General features: G+C 57.0%; 1 protein-coding gene across 4 annotated transcripts; it reads left to right on the forward strand.

The window, feature by feature from the left end:
* Positions 1–972: 972 nt before the first annotated feature.
* On the forward strand, positions 973–18,567 carry AMOTL2 (angiomotin like 2). 4 transcript variants are annotated; one of them, XM_084902740.1, is made up of 10 exons: positions 973–1,348; positions 4,116–4,907; positions 7,453–7,756; positions 9,049–9,193; positions 9,535–9,627; positions 13,561–13,856; positions 13,941–14,245; positions 14,975–15,192; positions 15,766–15,945; positions 16,709–18,567. In XM_084902740.1, exons 2-10 carry the CDS (start codon positions 4,177–4,179, stop codon positions 16,765–16,767), a joined length of 2,331 nt encoding a protein of 776 aa, XP_084758866.1. In that variant the 5' UTR covers positions 973–1,348; positions 4,116–4,176; the 3' UTR covers positions 16,768–18,567. The 4 variants fall into 4 exon arrangements, with proteins under 4 accessions (XP_084758866.1, XP_084758869.1, XP_084758867.1 ...); XM_084902743.1 differs by having other exon boundaries at positions 15,769–15,945; XM_084902741.1 differs by having other exon boundaries at positions 973–1,181.
* The last annotated feature ends 4,206 nt before the right edge of the window (positions 18,568–22,773 follow it).

Genomic DNA, 22,773 nt, shown 5'->3' on the forward strand with positions numbered 1-22,773 from the left:
GCAGATGGGGAGAGGTGGGCCCCCAGAGCCTGGCCTGGCCCTCTAGGGAGCCTGGATTATGGTGGCCATGGAAGGGCTTTGAGAATGAGAAACTAAGCAGCCCAGTGGTTACCTAGCTTCATCACCTACTCCGTGTGTGACCCGGGGCAATCTAACTCTCAGACTTGGTGTCATTTATAACATAAGGATGGTAACAGAACTCCCCGGCAGGATGACTGGGAGAGCCGAGTGGGATGACGAGAAGAGCGGGTGGTGGCACACCGGGCGCTCTGCGTAAGGAGTTGCCCATCTCTGCCTTCTTCGGTTAGAGCTGGACAAAGCGCCTGGCGGCAGGTGATTCATTGGTTCGGTGTGAGATCACGTTAAGTGGTACGTTTTCCAACCCAGATCCGCACTTCCTGCGGAGACAGATCCTAAAAGAGCTGGCAAAGGTGTTAGTAAACAATAAAAGTGCAATTCAAAGGTCGCCGCGAGCGGGGAAAGCAGTGGGGGTTAGGAAAAGGCTCCAGGCAGGAAGCAAAGTCCTCTTCCCAAGGGTGCACGGTTCCACCAGGCAGATGTGAGTTTACAGCCCTCCTCCCCCTGTACACACACGCACGCACACGCACACTGCTGCGCCCCCCATGCCCAGTCCTCTCCCGCAACGACACCTAGAATCCTTCAGGGACACGTGAGATGAAGGGGTGATAGGAAGGCGGGGAAGTTATTGGACTGAGCTGGATTAATTTGCCCCTAGCAGTTCCGAAGGCAAAGCATATCGGAGCGGCACCGGGGAGGCGGGAGCGGGGCGGGGAGGGGCGCAGTGCGTCTAGGAGAGTCCAGTGCGGCCCCGGAACAGGGCTTGGGGGCCAGCCCCGCGCCGGGCCCCGCAGCGCCGCCTCCCCGGAGGCCAGTGGGGGCCGGGCGGAGGAGCGGGAGGAGGCGGAGGGCGGAGGGAGGGCGGCGCGCGGAGAGGTTATTTGTGGTTCGCTTTGATCCCCAGGGGGAACCTGAAACTCTCACATTCCTGGCATAGCAGCCGCCTCCAGCGCGCGCCGCCGACCCTGAGGCTGCGCGCTGGGGCCCGGGCGGCCAGAGCATCGGCGCCGCCGCCGAGTGCACACCTCCGCCGCCGCGCCGAGCCGGGGAGCGCCGGGCCGGGTCCCGGGTCTGACGGCGCTGAGCACCCGCGGGCCTCGGCGGTAAGCAGGGCCGATCGGCGCTACAGGCAGCGCGCGGGGCCGGCGGGGACGCGCCCCAAGTCGAATCCCGTGTCCTTGGCGCGGCTCGGTCTTCTCCGGGAGCAGGAGCCCGGCGGACCCAGCATCCTCGGGGCGCCGGGGAGCCCCTTTTTCAGGCAGTGACAAAGGTGGGCCAGGGCCTCGCGCCCCCAGGGGTGCCGCACTGCGCGCCCCCGGAGTGGGGGGAGTCCCCGAAGGCGCGCGGGTCCCCTGGAGCTGGGGAGCGGGGCAGCCTCGGGGGGGGGGGGGGGGAGAGCGGGGTTCGTGTTTGGGGCGCGGGTCGAGGAGAGAGGGGGGCGCGGAACAGAACCAGAGGCGCGGTTTCGAATGTAAGTCTCAGGGCCTTGGGAATGATCTGATTAGGTGGGGGGGAAGGGGAGGGGGTCACAGGTGCCTTGGCCCCCAGCTAGCCCAAGAATTCCTCTTTGTCTTCCTTGGAAAATCCTCTTTGGAGCCACGGTTTGGCTCTCACTTAGAAGGAATGCAGCCTGCCGTCCAGCCCGGTGACGTCAGCGCTGGGGCATTCGGAAAACAAAGAGGCTGGCGAGGGAGGGCAGGGGGCGCGCCCGCCGCGCTCAAAAGCCCTCCGCGGGCCGCCGGCTCCGGGCGCACGGACAGCTCCCTCCCCGGACGCACGGACAGCCCCCCCGGGCGCTGGTAGTCCTTTGGGGTTGCGGATAGGCGGGCTCCCGGGCTGCGGGGCGGTAGGAGAGACCCTCCCTCTTTTCTTAGGCGAAGGCCGGAGGTGCGTGCTTGCTTAGAAAGGAGAGGTTTCGGAGATCCCGGCTGCAGCCTGCGAGAACCGCGGAGGTGGAGAGGGGTGTGGAGGGGGGGACGCAGATTTTAGTAACAGGCTTAGCTACAAAGATGTGCACCCGAGGGTCTGGACGCGCAAGAAGAGATTCTTCGGGAGGAGAGGCCCGGAGGAGTGTTGCCTGCTCCCAGGCACACTGTTGGGGGAAGGAGGAAGGAAGGGAGTCTGTCCCCCGTCAGGCGGACAGTGAGGGGCTTAGGAAATGCCTGGGTGAAGGCATTTTCAACCTTTTTCATTTGTTGGCACACATAAATTTATGACTAAAATTCAGCGGCACACCAAAAAATTTATTTATTTATTTATTTATTTATTTTGCCGATCTGACCAAAAAATAGATATAATTTTTATTCATTCTCACTGGAGGGCTATTGTTGCGTTGGTTGTTGTTTTTTTTTGTTTTTTTGTGTTTTTTTTTTTCTTCAATCTAAGGGAAAAGAGGTCAGTGTCCCTGACTAAACAGTCAGGTATTGCATGTTTTAAACATTCCTGCGGCATGCCAGTGTGCCTCTCCGCAGCCCAGCGGTTGAAAATCGCTGCTCTAGGGCGAACTGGTTCTTGTTTGTGTTGCCTCTGGTAGCCCTGAAGTCTTGCATCTCCATGGAGTGTGTGTGTGGGGGGGGCGGCATGCTTGGGTGCCAGGAAGGATGGGGACGGAGATGTCCTCCAGACTTATCTCTTGCTCCTCCGCTGTGGGCAGCCAGGGAGGAGGGAGTGGAGGAGGAATGGCTGCTCTGACAACCGGCCAAGCCCAATGCAGCAGCCACTGGATCCAGTTTTGTGGCAGAGGAAGGGCCGCATTCCGCCCATTCCCCTCCTCCCATGCACACAGGGCCTGTGGAGGTGTGGGTTTTGTTTGGCTTTCCCTGAATCCCAGTATGGAGGTTTGTGTTGGAGGAGGCTGTGGAAAGGAAGCTGGTAGGAAGGCCGCCTTCCAGGCATGAGCCCCTGGGAGCCCGGACTCCGAAGGGAACACCTTCCTCAAGATCTCCCTGCACCCACAGCCCCCAGCCCTCAGTCCCCAGCTCCAGGTCCCTGCAACCAAGGACACCCCCCTCCCCTTTCCTTACTCCTCCACTTGGCTCAACTGGGTGTTACTGGTGTCCGGATGCTGAGTGCCCATTTGCTATGTGGCTAGAGGACCATAGGGGCCTTTTCTAAGCAGTAGCAGCAGCAGCAGCAGCAGTAGTAGTAGTGGTGGTGGTGTGTGTGGTGGTGGTGGTGGTGGCGGCGGTGGTGGCAGCTGATGGTAATTGTAAACTCAAAGACATTGTCCATTCTATCTTTTTCCCTGGAGCGCCCATACTGATAACTGTCAACACACACAGGCTCTGTGACTGACCCACAAACCTTGATGGGTCGCCCCTTTTGCCTCATCTCACAGAACCATTGGCCTATTGTAGTGTGTCTTCTCTCATCCCTTAGTCACCCAACCAGAGTCATTTCTCCTCTTTCTATTTCCCTTGCAGAGTGGATGCCAAGGTCCTCCCATGACCGGGAGGGCTCCTCAGGGTGAAGGGTGGTCAGTTAGCTGAAGCTGTGGCGTGCCTCATTCCAGAGGGTGCTGGGGGCTGTTTGCCCAGGGCTTCTACTGGATTGGACTCATTCTTTATCACCTGCCAATAAAGCGGGGCCCTGGGCACCCCTGGCCTGGACAGCTAAGTGGTTTGTTTGACCTAGGCCTGTCCTGGAATCTCTCATCAGGCTCTTTGATGGGTGGCTGACTTCAGGAGGTTGTGGTTTCTGGTTGATTACCTTCTAGGCACTGGTGTCTTTCTCTAAGGCATAGTAAGTCCCCTTTGCCAAAGATTGTAGTGCACCACAACTCAACACCCATTGCCTCTTTTAATTCGCAACTTCATGCAACAAGTGTTATTCTTTCCGTTTTGTTTTTTTTTCTGATGGAGAAACTGAGGCTCAGAGGTTAGGTAACGTGCATTAATCAGTAAGGGCAGCTCTGACGGTTGAACTCAGGCTTGTGTGGAATTCTGGGCCTTGCTCTTTACCATTAAACTTTGGACCTGAAGGAAAGTTCGACCCTTTCCCACAAGCCCCCACTCATTGTTCTTTTTCTTTCTTCCCAGGTGCCCTGGGGCCACGTGCCTCTGGCCGTTGTCTGGGTGGGTGTGTGCCAGCTGAGGAAGCATGAGGACGCTGGAAGACTCCTCGGGAACTGTCCTGCACCGCCTCATCCAGGAGCAGCTGCGCTATGGCAATCTGACCGAGACACGCACGCTGCTGGCCATCCAGCAGCAGGCCCTGCGGGGTGGGGCCGGAGCCGGGGGCACAGGGAGCCCCCAAGCCTCCCTGGAGATTTTGGCACCTGAGGACAGCCAGGTGCAGCAGGCCACAAGGCAGGAGCCCCAGGGCCAGGAGCACCAGGGCGGTGAGGCCCACCTGGCAGAGAATACCCTCTACCGGCTGTGCCCACAGCCCGGCAAGGGTGAGGAGCTGCCCACCTACGAGGAGGCGAAAGCCCATCTGCAGTACTATGCGGCCCAGCAGGTAGGGCCCCGGCCACACGCCGGCGACCAAGATCCCCGAGGGGGCCCTGGAGGCAATCGGAGGCAAGATGAGGCCCTGCGGGAGCTGAGGCACGGCCATGTGCGCTCCCTGAGCGAGCGGCTCCTGCAGCTGTCCCTGGAGAGGAACGGTGCCCGGGTCCCCAGCCACATGAGCTCCTCCCACAGCTTCCCACAGCTGGCCCGCAATCAGCAGGGCCCCCCGCCCAGGGGCCCCCATGCCGAGGGCCCGGAGCCCCGAGGACCTCCACCTCAGTACCCACACGTTGTGCTAGCTCACGAGACCGCCGCTGCTGTCACCGACCCGCGGTACCGCGCCCGCGGCAGCCCGCACCTCCAGCATGCCGAAGTCAGGTAACCGCCCGCCTTGCCTTTCGAGCTCTTAGACTTCCTGACAGTGTCCATCTCCCAGGATAGAGAGCCTCCTGGGCCCCTTGTGTCACGGCTCCTTCCCAAGACTGAGGAGCTAATGCCCACAGAGGGGCTTAGCCAAGGTCAGAGCGAACTTAGCGACATCCCTTGCGTTGGTTTGGACATGGGCACCATGTCTAACTACCTATAGCCTTCAGCTACCTAGAGTTCCCAGGGGGTTAAAGGTTAGGTTTCGGAAAGAACTTGCTAAAGGCAGGGCTGGGAATCATTGCCAAACTCTTAAGTTAAGCGGGAAGAAGGGGCCTCCTTCTCTGGAGATTTCTGACAAGTGGACAGTGCCTTCTCGGAGTATTGGGGAGGCGTGCCTCACTGGAGGCAGGAAGGACCAAATGGCCTCCTCAGAGACCTCTCCCCACTCTGCACCAGGGCAGAGTTGCCCTGCCTCTCCTGTCCATTTCCTCTCATGTTTATCCCTGTGACCCATGTGTCTGCAGCCTGGAGGGGGAGAGGATTCAGGGTCCAGATGAGCCCCTTTCTGTGTGGGCTCTGAGGGGCTGCTGGGGGACTCGGGGTTCCATTCTAAGGGAAGGAAAGCCTTCGGAGGATGTGAGGGGCTTACCTTTGTAAGAGACAGGCCTCTCTGGCTGCCTGTAGAGAGTGGCGGCTAAGGGACAAGCATGGAGACGGTGAGCCCAGAGAGTTTGCAGAAATAGGGGTCCCTAGAAATGAAGCTGACACACTCTTCATTTCACACACCCTGAATCACCCCACGGGGGTCCAGGATCCCCCTTCCCAGAGGGGCCTGAGGACCTGCGCCCTCCATTCTTCTGATGACTCAAGGTCAAAGTCTGCTGATGCTTCGTTTAGTCACCCACTTTCCCACCATTTGGCCTTCCCTTGCTCTCGAGAAATGAGTGACGCGAGGATGTTGGTACTGGAGGAACCAGAGAGCCTTGTGGGTCCTCCCCAGCCTCTGCCTCCCCGGCTCCCTGCCTTATCTCCCTTCTCAGGGCTGGCTTGGGGAAAGTTTCGGAAGCTGAGTCGTGGTTTCTTCTTTGGGGCCAGCCTTATTGGACCCTGTCAGGAAAAGATAATATCGTGGAAAGGAAGTAGACTGTTTGCAGGAGAACAAAAAAAAAAGAGGGAGGGGGCAGGGAAGGGAGAGCAAGTGTGAAGGGAAAGGAGACTCTATTCTTTCTGGGAGCTAAGTCATCCCCAAAGAATGCCAGTTGTGTCTGCCAGGCCCGATGCGGGGGGAGCAAGTTCCGTGAAGGAACCCCGAGAAGGCCGTGTTAGGCAGTGCAGGGGGGCTGGGCATCTCAGGGGGACCCTCTGCTCGGGGCTGGCTGGAAGCTCTGCCTTAGCCAGTCAGACAAGGACTGTGTGCTGGGAACTGAAGGCAGGGCCTTTTAGCCCAGGGTCCTGAGAAGAACAAGGAGCCAGGCTGTAGGGGAAGGGGAGAGGGGGAGGGCGGGCATGAATACTGAGATGATGGACCCCGAAGTGGCATTAAATTTTTCGTGGGGTTTCTGGGACTCGGGCAATTCCTGGTAAAACTGAGACAGTCTGTTGTTTTACACTTTGGGGTCACAGGCCCTTTGCTCTTGGCTCCGTCCCTCCACACAAGACCCTGAGACTTGTGATACACCAGGTCTAGAAGCCAGTCAAGCACTGTCCTTAAACTATGGCTATGGCGGGCTATGGCAGCCCCCCCAGCTAAGAAAAGGCAGTGTTTGGGTCACACTTCCTCTTTAAACGGAGAGTAAGCTGCAGTCCCCACTAGGAGAGGTAGATGATGGGCCCCCATTACGGTAGCACCTGCCTGAGGCCCAGCTCTCTGCCAGGCCTGTATGTCCCTGGCGAACCCCGTTGAAGCCAGAGAAACCTTCCCTCAGGATTTGGCAGAGCCATGCCGGCACCTTGGGCATGTAAAGGCCAACTTTGTCAGACCAGAGCTCAGACTCATTCTGACCTCTGTCTCGTCACTCTAACTTTAGTCACGTCACAGTCTCCTAAAAATGTTTCTGTCAGGGACCCGAGCTAGCAGGGAGAAACGTGTGTGCCCCCCTGGCAGGGGCTAACGTCACGCCTGACATGAGAGGCTCATAACAGACACACAGGTAGCTGCTGGGGCTCCGCCACCGAGCGGTCCAGGGGCCTGGAAGGCAGTGTGCTCAGTCAGGGTGGATGTGGCCTCCAGACCCAAAAAGAACCTGCCTTTGATTAGAAGGTTCCAGTGTGTATTTTTAAGGTTGCCTTCTTTAAGCACTGGTTGTGTAGGAAGCTCAGGACTGCCCTGGCCACAGTGAAGCTGGGAGAGAAACAAGCCTTCTGGCCCGAATCCCCTCCAGCCCTGCTCTCCTGGCCCGTGAGGGTCTTAGGCAGACACCTTGTGGAAAGGCTTTCCCACTGTGGGGAGGCTGAGTGGACTTGTCTTTCCAGCATGCCCAGGAGGGCTGCGCTGACCTGGGGCTGCTCTCGGGGGAGGTCTGTGCAGTTTCTGAGCATCATCTCTTCTGTCCCCCAGGATCCTGCAGGCCCAGGTGCCTCCTGTATTCCTCCAGCAGCAGCAGTACCAGTACCTGCAGCAACCCCAGGAGCACCTTCCACCCCCACACCCAGCTGCTCTTGGCCACGGCCCACTGGGGTCCCTCAGTCCACCTGGGGTGGAGGGGCCAGCAAGCACCCAGGCCTCCTCGGCCACTTCGGGCAGCACCCAACTGGCCCAGCTGGAGGCTGTGCTGAGGGAGAACGCCAGGCTACAGAGGGACAATGAGCGACTACAGAGAGAGCTGGAGAGCTCAGCGGAGAAGGCCGGCCGAATGGAGAAGGTAGGCCCTGCCGGGGCCTCAGGGGCAGGGGGAGGACAGGACCCGACGGCCGACTGGGGAGTGGGCTGTCGAAGGCGAGGCAGCGGAGTCTGAAAGCTTGTCTGTCTGGGCTTTCTACCCGTCCCTCCGCCCCCCACCCCCTAATCCCTCATGCCCCCTTCCTGGCTGACTCCAGACAGCTGGGGAGCAGCCGCGAGGCCAGCAGAGCAGCGCTGGAGCATGAGCAGTTGCTGGCCAGGGGTGATTAGAAAGAGCTCATTCACCAGCTCCCTGCACGCTCGCACCCTTCCTGTCCCGCGGACACCTCCCACAGAGAGCCCTTTGTGTCCCCCACACAACAGCAAGTCTGTTCTAGGCCAATCCTGGCCAAAGAGAAAGCCCCTCCTCTTGGGGGAAAAAAAAAAAAAAGAGCGACTTATTGGAATCACAGGCCAACTAGGAGCACGTGTGGAACCTGCCAGCAGCCAAGTGGGAGGGGCAGCTGGACCCGGCCAGTGGATGGTGATAGTCAGAGGAGCAAATACTCTGGGCAGAGGCAAGTCAGACCGGGGTCCAGTGCCCCATTCTTTCTTTATATATATATATATATATATATTTATATATATATATATATATATATATATATATATATTATTGATTTTTTACAAAGAGGAAGGGAGAGAGATAGGGATAGAGTTAGAAACATGGATGAGAGAGGAACATCGATCAACTGCCTCCTGCACACCCCCTACTGGGAATGTGCCCGCAACAAGGTACATGCCCTTGACTGGAATCGAACCTGGGACCCTTCTATCCACTGAGCCGACTCTCTATCCACTGAGCCAAACCGGTTTCGGCTAGTGCCCCATTCTTTAGTGAAGGTCTACTGCTGTGTGTGCAACTGTAGCAGGTGGCCTCAGACCCCCCGTGGCTGTCCTGTGGCGTCTAAAATAGGTTCAACCTCAGAACATGGCTGGAATCTTTTTGTGCCCACTGCTAGCCCCCTGGACTCAGGTTGAAAAGCTGTGTTTAATCACCCCTGGAGGCACTTAGTCCTGGGTTCCTTGGGCATCTGGACCTGAGGAAGGTTGACAGGACCCTGGCTTGCCAGTCCCAGCAGTCTGGTCCACGGCCCAAGGCTGCAAGCTTCTGACCCTCCCACTATTGCCACCAGGATTTTTTGCTCTCGTTTTTTATCCTCTCCTCTCCCCTTCTCTGATGGAGAGCAGATCAGCCCGGGCCTGTGGAGGGGGCATTGAAGCCACACACACCCGGGAGCTCTCCCCTTCAGCCCTGCTGTCTTCCTCTTGCAGCTGGAAAGCGAAGTCCAGCGGCTCTCCGAGGCCCACGAGAGCCTGACGAGAGCCTCCTCCAAGCGGGAGGCCCTGGAGAAGACCATGCGGAATAAGATGGACAGTGAGATGAGGAGGCTGCAGGACTTCAACCGGGATCTTAGAGGTGAGAGCCGGTCACCCAGCTGGATCTGTCCTCTGCAAAAAGGAGTGTAAATTGACTCAAAGAGGACCAGATTGAGACCCCTTGGGGGCCACCTTGGTAGAGATGCTAGTTCTAAGTTCTGGACCTTGGACCCCTGGCGCACACACACACACACACACCCCATGAAACTCTCATTTATGTGGCCTCAGCTGCTCCCTCCTCCTCAGGCCCTGAACTGCTCCAGGGGCTCCCCTATGAGTCCACCCCTACCTTGGAGGTTGCAGCCCCACATAGGATTCCAGGGGACACCTGGATAGGCAGCTTCATTGGTTACTCAAGCATCTCTCCTTTATTTCAAACAGAGAGATTGGAATCTGCAAACCGCCGCCTGGCGAGCAAGACGCAGGAGGCCCAGGCCGGCAGTCAGGACATGGTGGCCAAGCTGCTTGCTCAGAGTGAGTAGGGGTCCCACTCCGAAGCCGGGCCAGGTGGATGGGTGGTGGGACCATGGAAGCCCCTCTGGACAGTAAGGACTGGGTCTTCCCCTTGTCAAACAGCCCTCTGAGCACAGGTTTGCTGAATGCCTACTATGCGCCAAGCACTGTACTGGACTGGGGGCGAGGGGTGCCTTCTGAAGAAGAAGAATATTTGGTTCTCTACTTATTGGGGAGATCAGTGGATACAAGGAGGGACAGCTGGCGAGCGGTGGTGCTGACCATCAGGGCAGTGTCCTTTGGAGCAGAGGTGTAGAGGGCAGTGGAGGAGGCAGGATCGCCCTGGAGATGGTGAGAGGAAAGAGAGGAAGAGTCTGGGTTTCCCCAAAGTTTCCGGCAACAGAAGGGTTGGGGATGCCCAGTGTGCAGGTGAGAAGCTGCGGAGCATGGTGGCACCAGAAGACAGCAACCATGGGTTCCTGGAGCTTAACCAGCAGGTGCATCTACAGAAGGGGCTGGGGGGCTTCCCTCAAGGGGTTGGTTGAAGCTGCCTTAAAGAGCTGAGTTGATTATTGGCTTTTCCATTCAGTCTTTCCTTGGTTCCTCCGCTGCACTGTGCGAAGCAAGCACCTGGCACAGGAAGGTACTTTGGCAGGGAGGTGAGGAGAGAGGGGCTAAGCTTGAGGAAGGAACAGAGTAAAGGAAGACACAGTATCAAGGGTACCCTGGCCCTGGAGACCAGTGACTAGGGGCTCCCCAGTGGCCAGAGGGAGAGGCTCTGTGGAAATGGCAGGGATGGAGAGCGGGCCACAGGTGAAGAAACAGCTGGAAGGTTCAAGGAGAGGTGCATGGGGCTGGGGGTGGAGGCAGAGGAAGCACTAAGCTCAGCAGCAGGGAGCTGTAGCATTCAAAGAGGCATTTATTGAGATCCTACTGTATGATCCTACTTTGTTTTATAGTGATATTTGGGGGGGGGGATGCAGAGAAGAGGAATGGGGTGTCTGGTGTCTGGGTGAGGGTGGCCTTGAGAAAGGAACCTTCAGGAAGCCTACTCTGTGGTTGGCTGGGCTAGTAGGGGGTGACCAGAAATAGTGGAGCCGCTTGGAGGAATGAGCTCTGACTGGCAGCACCTCCTCCTTCCTCTTGGAGAGTTCAGAGCCTGGAATGGGTGAACGCAGCACTGAAGGGGGTGGGGTGGGGCAGGAGGTAGGCTGGGCTGTACTGGCGGGGTGGGGCGAGGTGGCAATGGCTTGTGTCTCTAGGAGGGAGGTGATGGGTGGTGAGGGAGTAAGCGGAGGCTGCAGCCCTTGGGGGTCCGGAGAGGACCAGTTGCTGGGAGGCGGCAGAGTAAGGGTGTCCGGTAGGAAGGCCCACTTCTGGGCCCTGGATCTGCCAAACAAAGGAAGTCATTGCGAGTTTCTGGGAGCCGGCAGAGGAGGGGCGTGGGGGAACCGGCCTGGAGGCATTTCCGCTCCCTGGGGAGCCAGCGCCAGGCTGTTCTTGGCTCCTCGCTGGAGCCAGTAATCTCCTCGCAGCCGCGGGTGACCTGGATGCCTGGCATTCCAGAGCCGCTGGGCTGTTCTACTCTGGGCCGTCTCCCCCTCCGCTGCTTGGCTGCGCGGCCCTGCCCCCCTCACCTGGCCCTTCCCCGCCCGCTGCTGCTCTGGGAGGAGAGAGCGGACACAAAGGCAGACTGGAGTGTGCAGGTGGGGGGCGGGAGGGGCTCTATTTCTCAAGGGGAAAGGGCACCCCCCTGCTCCCTCCACAGCTGGTTCTGCCTCCCCTCCCCCGGCCTTCTCTCCCCCCACAGGCTTCCTCCACCCAGAAAATTCCCTCCCAGACAGGCAGGCCCGTGGTTTTATCCTGGTGGCCAAGGCCTGAGAACTCCCAGCCCCTGCTAGGGCCCTAGAGATTGTGCTAGGCGGCAGGAAGCCACTGGAAGCAGAAAGCTAAGACTTCCCACTCCTCCCCCAAAGGCTGAGGAAACCTAAGCAACTCTTCCTCGCTCCTTAATAGCCCTGGGGAAGCACAGTCCTCTCAGGGAGAATGTCTCTGGTCGAATCTCACCCTCTCCTCCACCCCCCACTAGTAGGGAAGTGTGATCTCTGTTGCCAGGGCCACTGCCTCTCCTGCCAGGCAGGCCGCACAGACCCCAGCTCTACAGACCCCAGCTCCACCTGCTCTGGCCGTGCCCTGCCCTTTCCGGGGATCTGGCAGAGAGCCCTGCCGCCTGGCTCTCCTAGCTCTGTCCCCCTTGGCTGTTCTTGAAGACAGGAGGACAGTTTTATGGCTGGGATGAGATACAGGCCTCCTGCAAACTCTGTAGCCCACCCAGGAGAGGGTCATTGTCTCGAGGTCCAAACTCTCAGCCTGCTGGCCTTGCCTACTCGCTCCACCCCACTCCCTGAATGTGAAGCGGGCCCAGGAGGAACAACGCGATTTTCAGTCACATTGAACTTCCCCATCTTTTCCCTCCACACCAAGGAAGGAGGCTGGCCTTCAGCCCAGCCTTCAGCAAACCAGAGGGACCCAGAGCTGACCTGAATCGTCTTGTGACCTCTCTCCTCTCCCAGGGCCCTGAGTAATTGAATCCTCCTTTCTGCCCAGATCCCAAGTGTCCGGTCTTCTGTCCCAGAACCCGTACTGTCCTTTACAACAGTACTTAGCCACACGTGACCCAAAGATTAAAATTAAATAAAGCGAACAATTTAGTTTCTCCCTCCAACCAGCTCCATTTCAAGTGCTCGCTCACTGGCACATGCCAAGTGGCTCCTGCACTGACCGGCGCAGCCTAGGGCAGCCTCGTTACAGCCGAAAATCCCACTGTGCCGCGATAGTGCTACTCCGGTGCCTCTGAGTGTGGCAGACAGGCCCCGGGCCCAAACCCCCTTCTGCCCTCCAGCAAGGCAAGCAGTGGACACGCTTGCCCGGGGGACGCAAGCCTGGGAGGCGGGTTTAAGCCTAGAGCATCGGCTAAGGAGTCCGTGGTCTGGCGCGGGTCTTGCTTGGCCCAGCTAATGGAGCCGGCTGTGAACAGAGCTCTCCTGGACAGAGAACAATATGATGTAAAAGGATAGCTGGCACCTCAGGCACAAATCTTCGGACCGTCGTCTTGTGCTCCAAACTTTGCATTTCTTTGTGAGCCCGATTGCCCATATCTCAGTGGTGTCGCCAGGCCATGGAAAGTAATGGGGCTGGGGTGGGGGTGGGGGTTGGGTGGGGGATGCTGGGTCCGTAGAATGAGCCCTGGAGTCCGCTTTTGGGAGGCCCTGGGTACAGGGTTTTGTAACAAAGCCAGAAGCAGCCTGGTTTTGGGAGCCAGGCTGACTTGTGTGTTCCATTCGCTTGGCAGTACCATTCGCTTCTTGTTTCCTCTTCTTGTTTCCTCCCCTGTAAGTTGGGGGTCACAAATCCTACCTCAAGGGGGGCTGTTATTGGAGGCTTCAGCAGAATAGGAAGTGTAGGTGCCTAGCTTGTAGCGTAGCTAATGGTGGTGCTCGGCCCTGTTCCTTCATCCTCCCACTTGAGCCATGTCCATGTCACAGTCCTCCTGAGCCTCTGTTTTCTCATCTGTAAATGGGGGTCACAGATCCTGTCTGGCCAGTCTCTCATGTCCTTATGAGGCTCCGGGGGAACTGAATGTATTTTAGAAACCATGACACCTGGTATAAGTGGACAGTGTTTGGGGCTATCCCTTGGCAGGGCCACATCCCAGCAGAGAGACAACTGCAAGGGCCCTTGTCCTGTATGGCCATTGACTCCCAACTTAACCTGAGCCCCCGTTTTCTCACCCATAACAGGGTTAATAATGGTACCCAACTCTTAGGGATAAGATGGATAGGATGTAAGTGTGCTCCCCCAGCAGTCAGCATGGAGCCTGGCCCTCAGTGGGCGCCCAGTAAGGCCTGCCAGGGTGGCCGCTGTCCCTGACGGAGCCCCCCTCTCTCCCTGCAGGCTATGAGCAGCAGCAGGAGCAAGAGAAGCTGGAGCGGGAGATCGCACTGCTGCGTGGTGCCATCGAGGACCAGCGGCGGCGCGCCGAGCTGCTGGAGCAGGCTCTGAGCAACGCCCAGGGCCGGGCGGCGCGAGCTGAGGAGGAGCTGCGCAAGAAGCAGGCCTACGTGGAGAAGGTGGAGCGGCTGCAGCAGGCACTGGGGCAGCTGCAGGTTGCATGTGAGAAGCGGGAGCAGCTGGAGCTGCGTCTGCGCACGCGCCTGGAGCAGGAACTCAAGGCCCTGCGTGCACAGCAGGTGAGCTGGGGAGCCCTGTAGAGGGGGCAGGGCTAGGGCACACCCCCGCCTCCATCCTTGACCATAGCACTCCTTGCTTTGCAGAGACAGGTCAGCACCCCCAGTGGTGGTGGCAGTGGTGGGTCCCCAGAACTGAGTGCCCTGCGACTCTCCGAGCAACTGCGGGAGAAGGAGGAGCAGATCCTGGCGCTGGAGGCGGACATGACCAAGTGGGAGCAGAAGTATTTGGAGGAATGTGCCATGAGGCAGTTTGCCATGGACGCAGCCGCCACAGCCGCTGCCCAGCGCGACACCACTCTCATCCGACACTCCCCCCAGCCCTCCCCCAGCAGCAGCTTCAACGAGGGCCTTCTCAGCGGCGGCCACAGGCATCAGGAGATGGAAAGCAGGTGCGGCATGGCAGGCCAGGCCGAGGGGCCCCCGGGTGTGGTGGGAGGTAGCAGCATCCTGCCCTTAATTTCTGATGAACAGTCAGTCCCCTCTCCCCACCTGGCTCAGCAGGCCCTCCTACTTCTGAGCTGGCCGTGTGTTGAGCACACCAGGTGTTGTGTGCATGTCCTTTCCCAGAGATAGCAACTGTGCCCTGGACCCACCCAGGAGACACCCTGGCAGTGGAGGTGCTGGGTGCCACAAAGCTCGGGGCCTCTCCCTGTTCCCCTTCCACCGTGTAAATCAGAGACTCTCCAACTGAGGCCACACCATGTCCCACTCCGAAGGAAGGTGGACTGGGTCCCTGGCTGGGGGGTAGCTAGCATTTTCTCTCCAAAATGAATGCCAGAGGCCCCTCGATGTCATTGGTCCTGTGTTTGACTCAGAGGCACAAGCACGTTGACTGAGCCCATTTGATGGTCTCAGCTCTGGGGTTGCACCCCAGGGCGAGGGTTGTGCCGTTGCTCCCATCAGATGAGTCCAGGACCCGCCCCTGAGGACCTGCCTTTGCTGGCCTAGGAAGGGGTGGTTTTCAGAGCATTGAAGTCCGGAGCTCTGGTGACCTTTCAGAAGGACATTAGGTCCAGCCTGGCTTAGGGAGGGCTTTCCCTCCAAGGTTAACCAGGTGGGAAAGGTGAGGGCTACTGGGTCTGTGGGTCTAACGATGTGGGCATGGCCTCTCCCCTCAGGTTAAAGGTGCTCCATGCCCAGATCCTGGAGAAGGATGCGGTGATCAAGGTCCTGCAGCAGCGCTCCAGGAAAGACCCCAGCAAGGCCCCCCCGGGCTCCCTGCGGCCCGCCAAGTCTGTGCCATCTGTCTTTGCGGCCGCAGCAACAGCGACCCAGGGCTGGCAGGCACTCTCCTCAAGTGAGCGGCAAATGGATGCCCCTGCCTGGTTGGCTGCAGGTGAGCGGAGGCTGGTGGGTGGCATAGGGGAGAAGGGTAGGTGGCTCTGAGGCCTTTCCCCCCAGAACTGAAGCTCAGAGGAACCAGGGCTTCCTGACCCCCTCACCTGGGAGCCAGTTTATCCTCTGACTCCGACCATCCTGCCTCCCACAGCTGTCTTCGCCAGTGTGAAGTGGGGGGCTACAGCCCCCCCTCGCCATACATTTCATCACCCTCTGTGCCCAGCCACTGAGCATCTACGTAAAAATAAAGCTCTCTGTGCAAACGCACCTTTGAGGCAAGCCCCCTGCACTCACTCCTTCTAAGCAGAAGCCCTAGGAATTCTAGAATCCCTGTTGGTTCTAAGATTTAATCTACAAAGAAGGAGAGTTCTATCACTCAAAACCAATCAAGCCTGATAGTTATTCCCACTTTGGAACAGAAATATTTGGTCCTGATGGAAGGTCTTGCCAACCAAGAGCAACCTGCAGCACCTTTTGCTCAGCGTAGGTGCAGTTAACTTGGGGGGGTCCTTCTTTGTAGGGGGCCTCGTCTTGTGGACGAGGCAATAACCATCACCCTCTCCCTTTCCAGCAGACAGGGCTCCTGTGGAGGAGCCAGTGGCCACAGCGCCCCTTCCTGCCCATGCCAAACACGGGAGCAGAGATGGCAGCACCCAGACTGACGGCCTCCCGGACAGCGCCCCGGCCGGCCTGGGACTGGAGCCCGACAGCCTTCTGGGGTGCAGCAGTGGCCAGAGGACAGCCTCCCTGGGTAAGCCCCCTCTTCCTGGCTGCTGTGCCTAGCAAGGTCGAGGACACATTGGGGTACGAACGGCATTCAGCACCGCACTCCTTCCCAGACCCCGTATGTTCAGTGCCTCCACTCTGGTGGGGGGGGCGGGGGGGGGTCTGCACAGTGCCTCAGTGTGGACTCGAGGGCCGCTTGGGTGCATGAATAGAGGAACAGAAAACCCTGGTTCCAGACAGATCCAGGGTTCAGAAAGAAAGCCACCCCATGGGAGACACTTTATCTCTCCCCTTTCCTAGTCTTCCTTACACATTTAATTGCCCGGTCTAAATACCCAAGTCCGTGGAGATTGGCTAATGATCCCGATGGCACTCTCGAGTTGGAAGGCCTCATTTCGAAAGAGTCCAGGAAGGAGAAAGTTGAGAAGATGCCCTTTACATTTTTTTTGCTCCCTTTCACATTAGCCTTTGCATATTTGCTTGTGCCTCACGGCTCAGAAAACCACAGGCATGAGAAGAATGCAGCAGCCTGCCTCCCTCAGGGCCCTCCAAGGAGTTCAAAGTTATAAACAAATGTGTCTTCGCGCGGGAGGCTGGGAGTCTGGGTGGAGAGCCGAGAGGGAGCAGAGCATTGCGCCTGGCTGGCCAAGTTATGGGAACCGGGGTCCCTGGGAGCTGAGGTGGGGGGAGTTGGTGAAGAAAGATCCTGTCTTCGGAATGTACCAGAGTCGAACAGAGTGGTCTGGAAACACTTGCTAACGTGTGTGCCTGTGCTCTGTGTCTCTTAGACTCTGTCGCTGCATCGAGAGTCCAGGACCTGTCAGACATGGTGGAGATCCTGATCTGAAGGAGAGGATGCCGTGGGGACTCCGAACCGTTCCCTGCTCTCCTCTGCCCCTCGCGCCCATTCCGGCAGCCCCTCCAACTGCTGCTCCCCGTCTTCCCCCAGCCGGGCACTCATTCCCTTTGACCATCTGGTCCCAGGAGCTTAGGAAGGATGCTACGGGGAGAGAGGGATGTACCTGTGCCCCAGAAGACCCTGCTTCTTAGCCCCACATTCTTCCCAGGCTCATGCAGAGAATGAGGCTTCAGCCTTCACCTGCTGCCCAAGCCTTGCTGCTGGGGTATCGCCTGAAGGCCTAGAAGAGAGCTGAGACCCTGTGCATCCCCAGTTGACAGTCAGGGAGGAAGGGAGGGGATGTATTGGTTTAGGGGCTGACTTCCAAGGATGGCTGCCCGTGAACAATAAATAGGCTGGTTCGGTAATGGAGCTGGCCATGGTGTTCCCCTCTGGCTAAGTGTGGTCCCAGCCAACCTCATCTGCTCCTCAGCTACTCACTGCCTCCTGGGGACCACTAAGACTTGCTCCTGTGGGGGGACTGTTTGAAGGTGTTAGCCCTGCAGAAGCCACGGCATCACCCCCTCACTGGGAGTGGGCGGGGCTGATCAGTGGACTGGGATCTGCTGGGCAGTTTGTACATAACTCCCTTGCTTGCGGAACAGAAGATTGAAGCATGCTGCTTCGGACTTGTCCCTCCTTCCGTGCTCTCATCCCTGCTGCCACGGTTCCTGGATCTTCTGACCAGCCTCCCAGTTAGTTCTCAAGTTCTTGGCCCATAGACTTTGATACCGGTGGATCCACGGAATATTTTCGCTGTCTTTTCCTCCCACCCTGAGCCGTTCTAAACACCCATGGCACCCTCGCCATCACCAGCCTCTTGCCATGGCGCCACCCACTCCTATCCCTGGGACAGCCTGTCGGTCTGGTTATGAAGCCTGAGCCAGGTGAAGGGAGCCACCGCACGCGGACATCTGCCACGGTGGGCTTCCTTGCACCCAGTTCTCGAAGGAAATGAGGCATTGCCTTGTTCTCATCAGAGTGTTTGACCCCACCGGGAAGGATTGAGAGAGGGAGCGATGCTAGTGAAAACTAGTCCATGGGCTGTAGGATGTGACTCAGTTCTTTGGAGGGAGACCCCGTCACAGAACGGCACCCGTGAGGCTGGCTCCTCTAGCTACCGGCGCCCGGAGGCAGGGCCAGTGCTTGGAACTGGAGCGAAGCATCCACATGGCGGCCTGCCGGCAGCACTGACTTAGACCTCTGGTCTTAAAGAGTCCCCAGCTCAGCCCCTGGAGCAATTGGTGGGCTTGAGCAGTTTGTCTTGACTGTTTTTTAGTTCTTGAATCTTCATTTTTTTTTTTTTCCTTTCCTGTTTTTAAGTTCTGTATGTGTTATTTTATTCTCATGGTTCCTTTTTGAACATTTGCATTTGCTGGACAATTGCATATTTTTTTAAAACCCCCCCTTGTCCTCTTAAAGCTGAAAAATACATTTGGTTCATGTGCATTGTTTACAAAGCAAAAAGAAAAAAAAAAAGGAGGAAAAAAAGGTTAAAAAAAAAAAAGTATTGTGAAAGAAAAAAAAAACACAACTTAATATATTTTGGATTAATATTTGGTATTTCTTTTAAAGTATTTTTTTTGTGCTGTGAACATTTTCTGCCAAAGACCATGATGTGTGTCTGTATGTTTAAGTTATCGTAAATATTTAAAATGTAAACATGGTTGTTTTGTTATGCCACCCTGTACCAGGATTGCTGCTGCATTCCACAGGGTATTACAGTATTTTAATAAAAAATAATTAAAAGTGGTGTCTGTACAGGTGAGGCTGCACTGGGAAAGAAGGCAAGCAAAGGGGATGGGGACTGGTAGGGAGCCCCCATGTCATAGTGTCTGACCACTCAGCCCTGAACTGTACCCCCACACCCCGCCTCCGTGCTCCTGTGTGCCTCGGTTCTTTAATGTTGGCCAGAGCATATCCATACACAGCCAGCTCAGGGTCACGGCCATTCCCCGTGTTGAGGAGTGAGGTGCAGCAGTTTCCATTTTCCAGCTGGGTGATCCATCTTCATTCACAGGGCTAGGATGGTACACAGTATAACCTCTTCAAGGATCCATCAGTGTCTGGAATTTTGTGAAGCTGCATTAAAGATTGAATTAGAGTGAGGAGGTTGGCTTTTATATACATATAAATCTATCTAACTATATATTGATTTCAGAGAGGGAAAGGGAGAGAGAGAGAAACATCATCAATGAGAGAATCCCGCCTCCCCCTGGGGATTGAGCCTACAAACTGGACATGTACCCTAACCAGGAATCGAACCCTGACCTCTTGGTTTATAGATCAACTCTCAACCATTACGCATGCTGGTCGGGCAGGATGTTAGCATTCTTTGCACTGAGGATCTGACAGATGGGCAGCCTCTCCAGGTGGCTTTGTCCATCGGCTTTGTGTGGCCCCACACTGATGACCACAGTAAGAGAGGAGGGTGCCCAGAGGTGGATTTCTCGTCCCCTCACACTCCTGTCTTCTCTTCATCCCCACCCATCACAGAAAGTGCTCTGGGACCCTCTGAGAGACTGGGCACCATGCTTGCCCTCTGCCTGGAGCTGGGCAGAGGGTGTTGTTAGGCACTGCCTCTCTCCCTTGCTGTGGCTCCACCACTCTTGCCTCAAGTTCAGGAAAGCATGTCACTTCAATCCAGAGAAGAGAAAAACACTCTCAGTCTCAGGTGCTGTATCAGAAACAGTACCTGCCTCCATGGGCCCGTTGACACCAAGGTTCCCAATCAGGACGTGGGTTGGCAGGCAGCCAGGCAGGCTGTGGGCACCTGATGGGAACAGCACTGTGCAGCTCTGGGCGGGGCACTCTCAGGCAGGTGTGGGGACTCAGCAGCCATGTTGGTGAGCAATTAGGACCCTAAGAGTAAGTCTTCCTGAGCCAGTCTCTCTGCCCACAAGAAATTGGAGTCAGAGAGAAGTATTGGAAACCTCCAAGGACTTTTTTTTTTTTTTTTTTTTTTTTAGCAACTTTGGGGTAATGGGGCCCATGGAACGGGGAGCTCTCCATGCAGAATTCCCTACCCAGCACAATCAGAGGCCACACACTCCACCCCCTGGCCACCCCAGCCCTCTCCAAGCTGTCTTCACCACCTGGCAGCATCCATGCCCACCTTACTCCTACCAGGCCCTGGATCGGGTCTGGCCGTATGGCTAGGTTGCCCTCCCAGGATGCACTAGGTGGCCTGGACGGCGGAACTCTGCTCCCCCTGCACTTCCTTTGGCCGCACCAGCCCTCGGCTACACGGTGGTGTCCAAACAGAATGGCAGTGCCTGTGGCGTTTTAAAAACCACCTTAGCAAAGAAGTTCCTGTTCACCTCCACCTGCCCCCTTAAAGAGCCATGGGAGGGCAGCTCAGACGCCGGTGCAGGAAGCCCTGACAGCGCCACCCACCCTCACCTTTGACCAAGGACTTCTGAAGCATCTGTGCCTTTTGCAAGGGCTAGTCTCTCAGGATTCACTTTGATATTTCCTTGGCACAGACCTGGGGAGTGAAGAAACCAACCCGTCCTGCCCAATGTGTAGGTATGTGTTTTTATGCGTCCGTGCACATGTGTGCCTGAGCGTGTCATAGTACAAGATGTGGGGGGCGCCCAAGTCTTCTGGCTGGTGCCCTGGCAGCCAGATGGTCTCGGGTGGGTCTGAGGAGCCACTTCCCAGAGCACTTTGCACGTTAGCCTCTCAAAACTCCGGAACCGGTCGAGAAACAGGTGGCGCTGTAGGCCCTGGTGGGGTTGGGCGGGCCCTGGGTAAGAGAGTGTTGTGCTTGGGCACCTCTGAGGAGGGGGCCTAGGCAACAAGGGACCTGTCCCTGGGTCTCACAGGTGGTGCTGCTGGGCCCTTTGGAGGCCAAATTTCTCTGCCCAGGGACAGCCCAACCCTGCCTGCCCTGCCTCCACCAGGGTTGGGGATGTGGCTCAGAAGAGGCCCCAAGTGCTCCAGAGGCCAGAAGGCTACCTGTGAGTGTATCCAAGCTCCCCACTCTCTCTCTCTCCTCCTGGTTAGTCATTAACTCTGCCCCTGGCTCAACCATCTGTTAGCTCAGAGGGCTTGGCGAGAAGCGCCAAGATAAGGGCAGCAAATGAGGGCCTGGTCTCCCAGAAGTGGCTGAGGCTACCCACTGCCTCCAGGGGCTCCAGCTGAACAGGAAGCTTGCTCCAAATGTCACCATCCCAACTCCCAGCCAGGATACAGCGGTCCCTGAACAGCCCTTGCTGTGTGTGGCAGATGCCCGGCAACTCCAGCACCAACCCCTGCACTTTAGGAACCCACCACATCCGGGTCAAACACACTTGGAAAGCACCACTGCAACCAAGCTCTCAGCATCCTTTTCTAAACGTTGATATATCATCCTCTCACCATCAAATCCACCCTTTTAGCCCTGGTCAATGTGGGTCTGTTTTCAGGTGTCATCCCCTGCACCAAAAGGTCAGGGGTTCAGTTTCCGGTCATGACACAGGCCCAGGTTGTGAATTTGATCGCAGTAGGGGTATGTGTGGGAGTCAACAGATCTCTCTCCTTTGCTGTCCCTCTTTCTCCCTCTCCCTTCCTCTCCCACTCCTTTCCTCTCTCTCTCTCTCTAAACATGAATTTAAAAAATATTTAAATCTACCCTTTTAAAAGGTACAGTTCAATGGTACTTTGTCACAACATCCATGCTAAGCCAGTGGCTAGTCGTGGGTGATCACCAGATGCCCCGCCATCAAGCCATATAGACACACTTATAAGTGGTGCATTCATTTATAAGTGTGTTGGCTCCCTCAAAGATGCCCTTTGACCTTTGTATAGATGTCATTCTCCTTCCACCTCGCCCAGCCCACCAGCCCCAGCAGTTCTCCTCTGGGCTCCTGAAAGGGCACTGTCTGCTCTGGGCTAGAGCCCTCCACCGTCTGCCCCCAAGCTGCCAGGCAGATGTCCTGGCCAGAGGTTCAGGAAGGAGGGTGAGCCCTGATCCCCCCACCCCCAGGCACCCACTGTCTGCTCAAGGTTTTCCAAACTCAAGGAGCATTGGCAGGGCCGGGTTCAGTTTTGTGGGGCCTGAGCGCATATAATTTGGGGGACCCTCTTTAAGAAAAAGATTGCAGAATGGCAAATACAAAATTAGGTCTCTGAAGGGGCTTGTTCAGGCCCGCAGCTCGAGGCATAAGCTTTGTTAACTGACAGTACGTCTGCGTCTGGGGATGGGCACTGTGTCTTCCCAAAGGAATGAAGCTCCGGGAGGTGCCTGGGACTCGGGCACATTCTGTCTCTCCCAGGTGGAGGCTTGGAGCTGGAGGTCAATAAAGCAGTTTTTCTCCAGCTGAGGCAGATGGAATCACTGCTTCTGGATCCCCATTAAAACCCTCTCCCCAGAGGCTGAGGTGCCCACAACAGGGGGAGTGGCAGATAACACCACAGAGCCTGGACAGCTGGGCCGGCCAGCCAGCCAAGGACCAGATCTCTGACCAGGACATGTCTGCACCCTGCTCTCACCCACAGAGCACATCTCCAGCCTCAGACAGAGTTTGGGGGTTGGGGTGAGGAGGGGACATCTCACAGTTGGCTCTCTGGGTGTCCTGGAGAGCCACGTCACTCGACTGTGGCAGGGACACATTCTCCTCTCCTCTAAATGTCTGTCAGCTCTGGATTCTGAGCTGGCCAAAAGTCACGAACTGTCCTCAGATAAAGGCCTCCTGTGAGTCCAAAGGCTCCTACCTGGGGCACGTTCCAGGTGTGCTTGGGCAACACTGGGGACAGTTCCCTGCCTGGGTTTGCCTCTCCTTGCATCAGTTTGGCCTTCTTTCTCTAGCTTCAGGAGGCCCCGCCCAGCCTCTCCTCTGCAGCCTTTGCTTGCTCAACACAATGCACTGTGGAAATCCTCTCAGCATGTTGCATCAGCAGCCAAAATGCCAAAATCTCACCCATAGAGTGACTAACTGCATAAGCCATAAGCTAAGGTTTGCCCTGAATACT

Source organism: Pipistrellus hanaki, assembly GCF_964339955.1.
Source record: "Pipistrellus hanaki genome assembly, chromosome: 13".
NCBI classification, from domain to species: domain Eukaryota; kingdom Metazoa; phylum Chordata; class Mammalia; order Chiroptera; family Vespertilionidae; genus Pipistrellus; species Pipistrellus hanaki.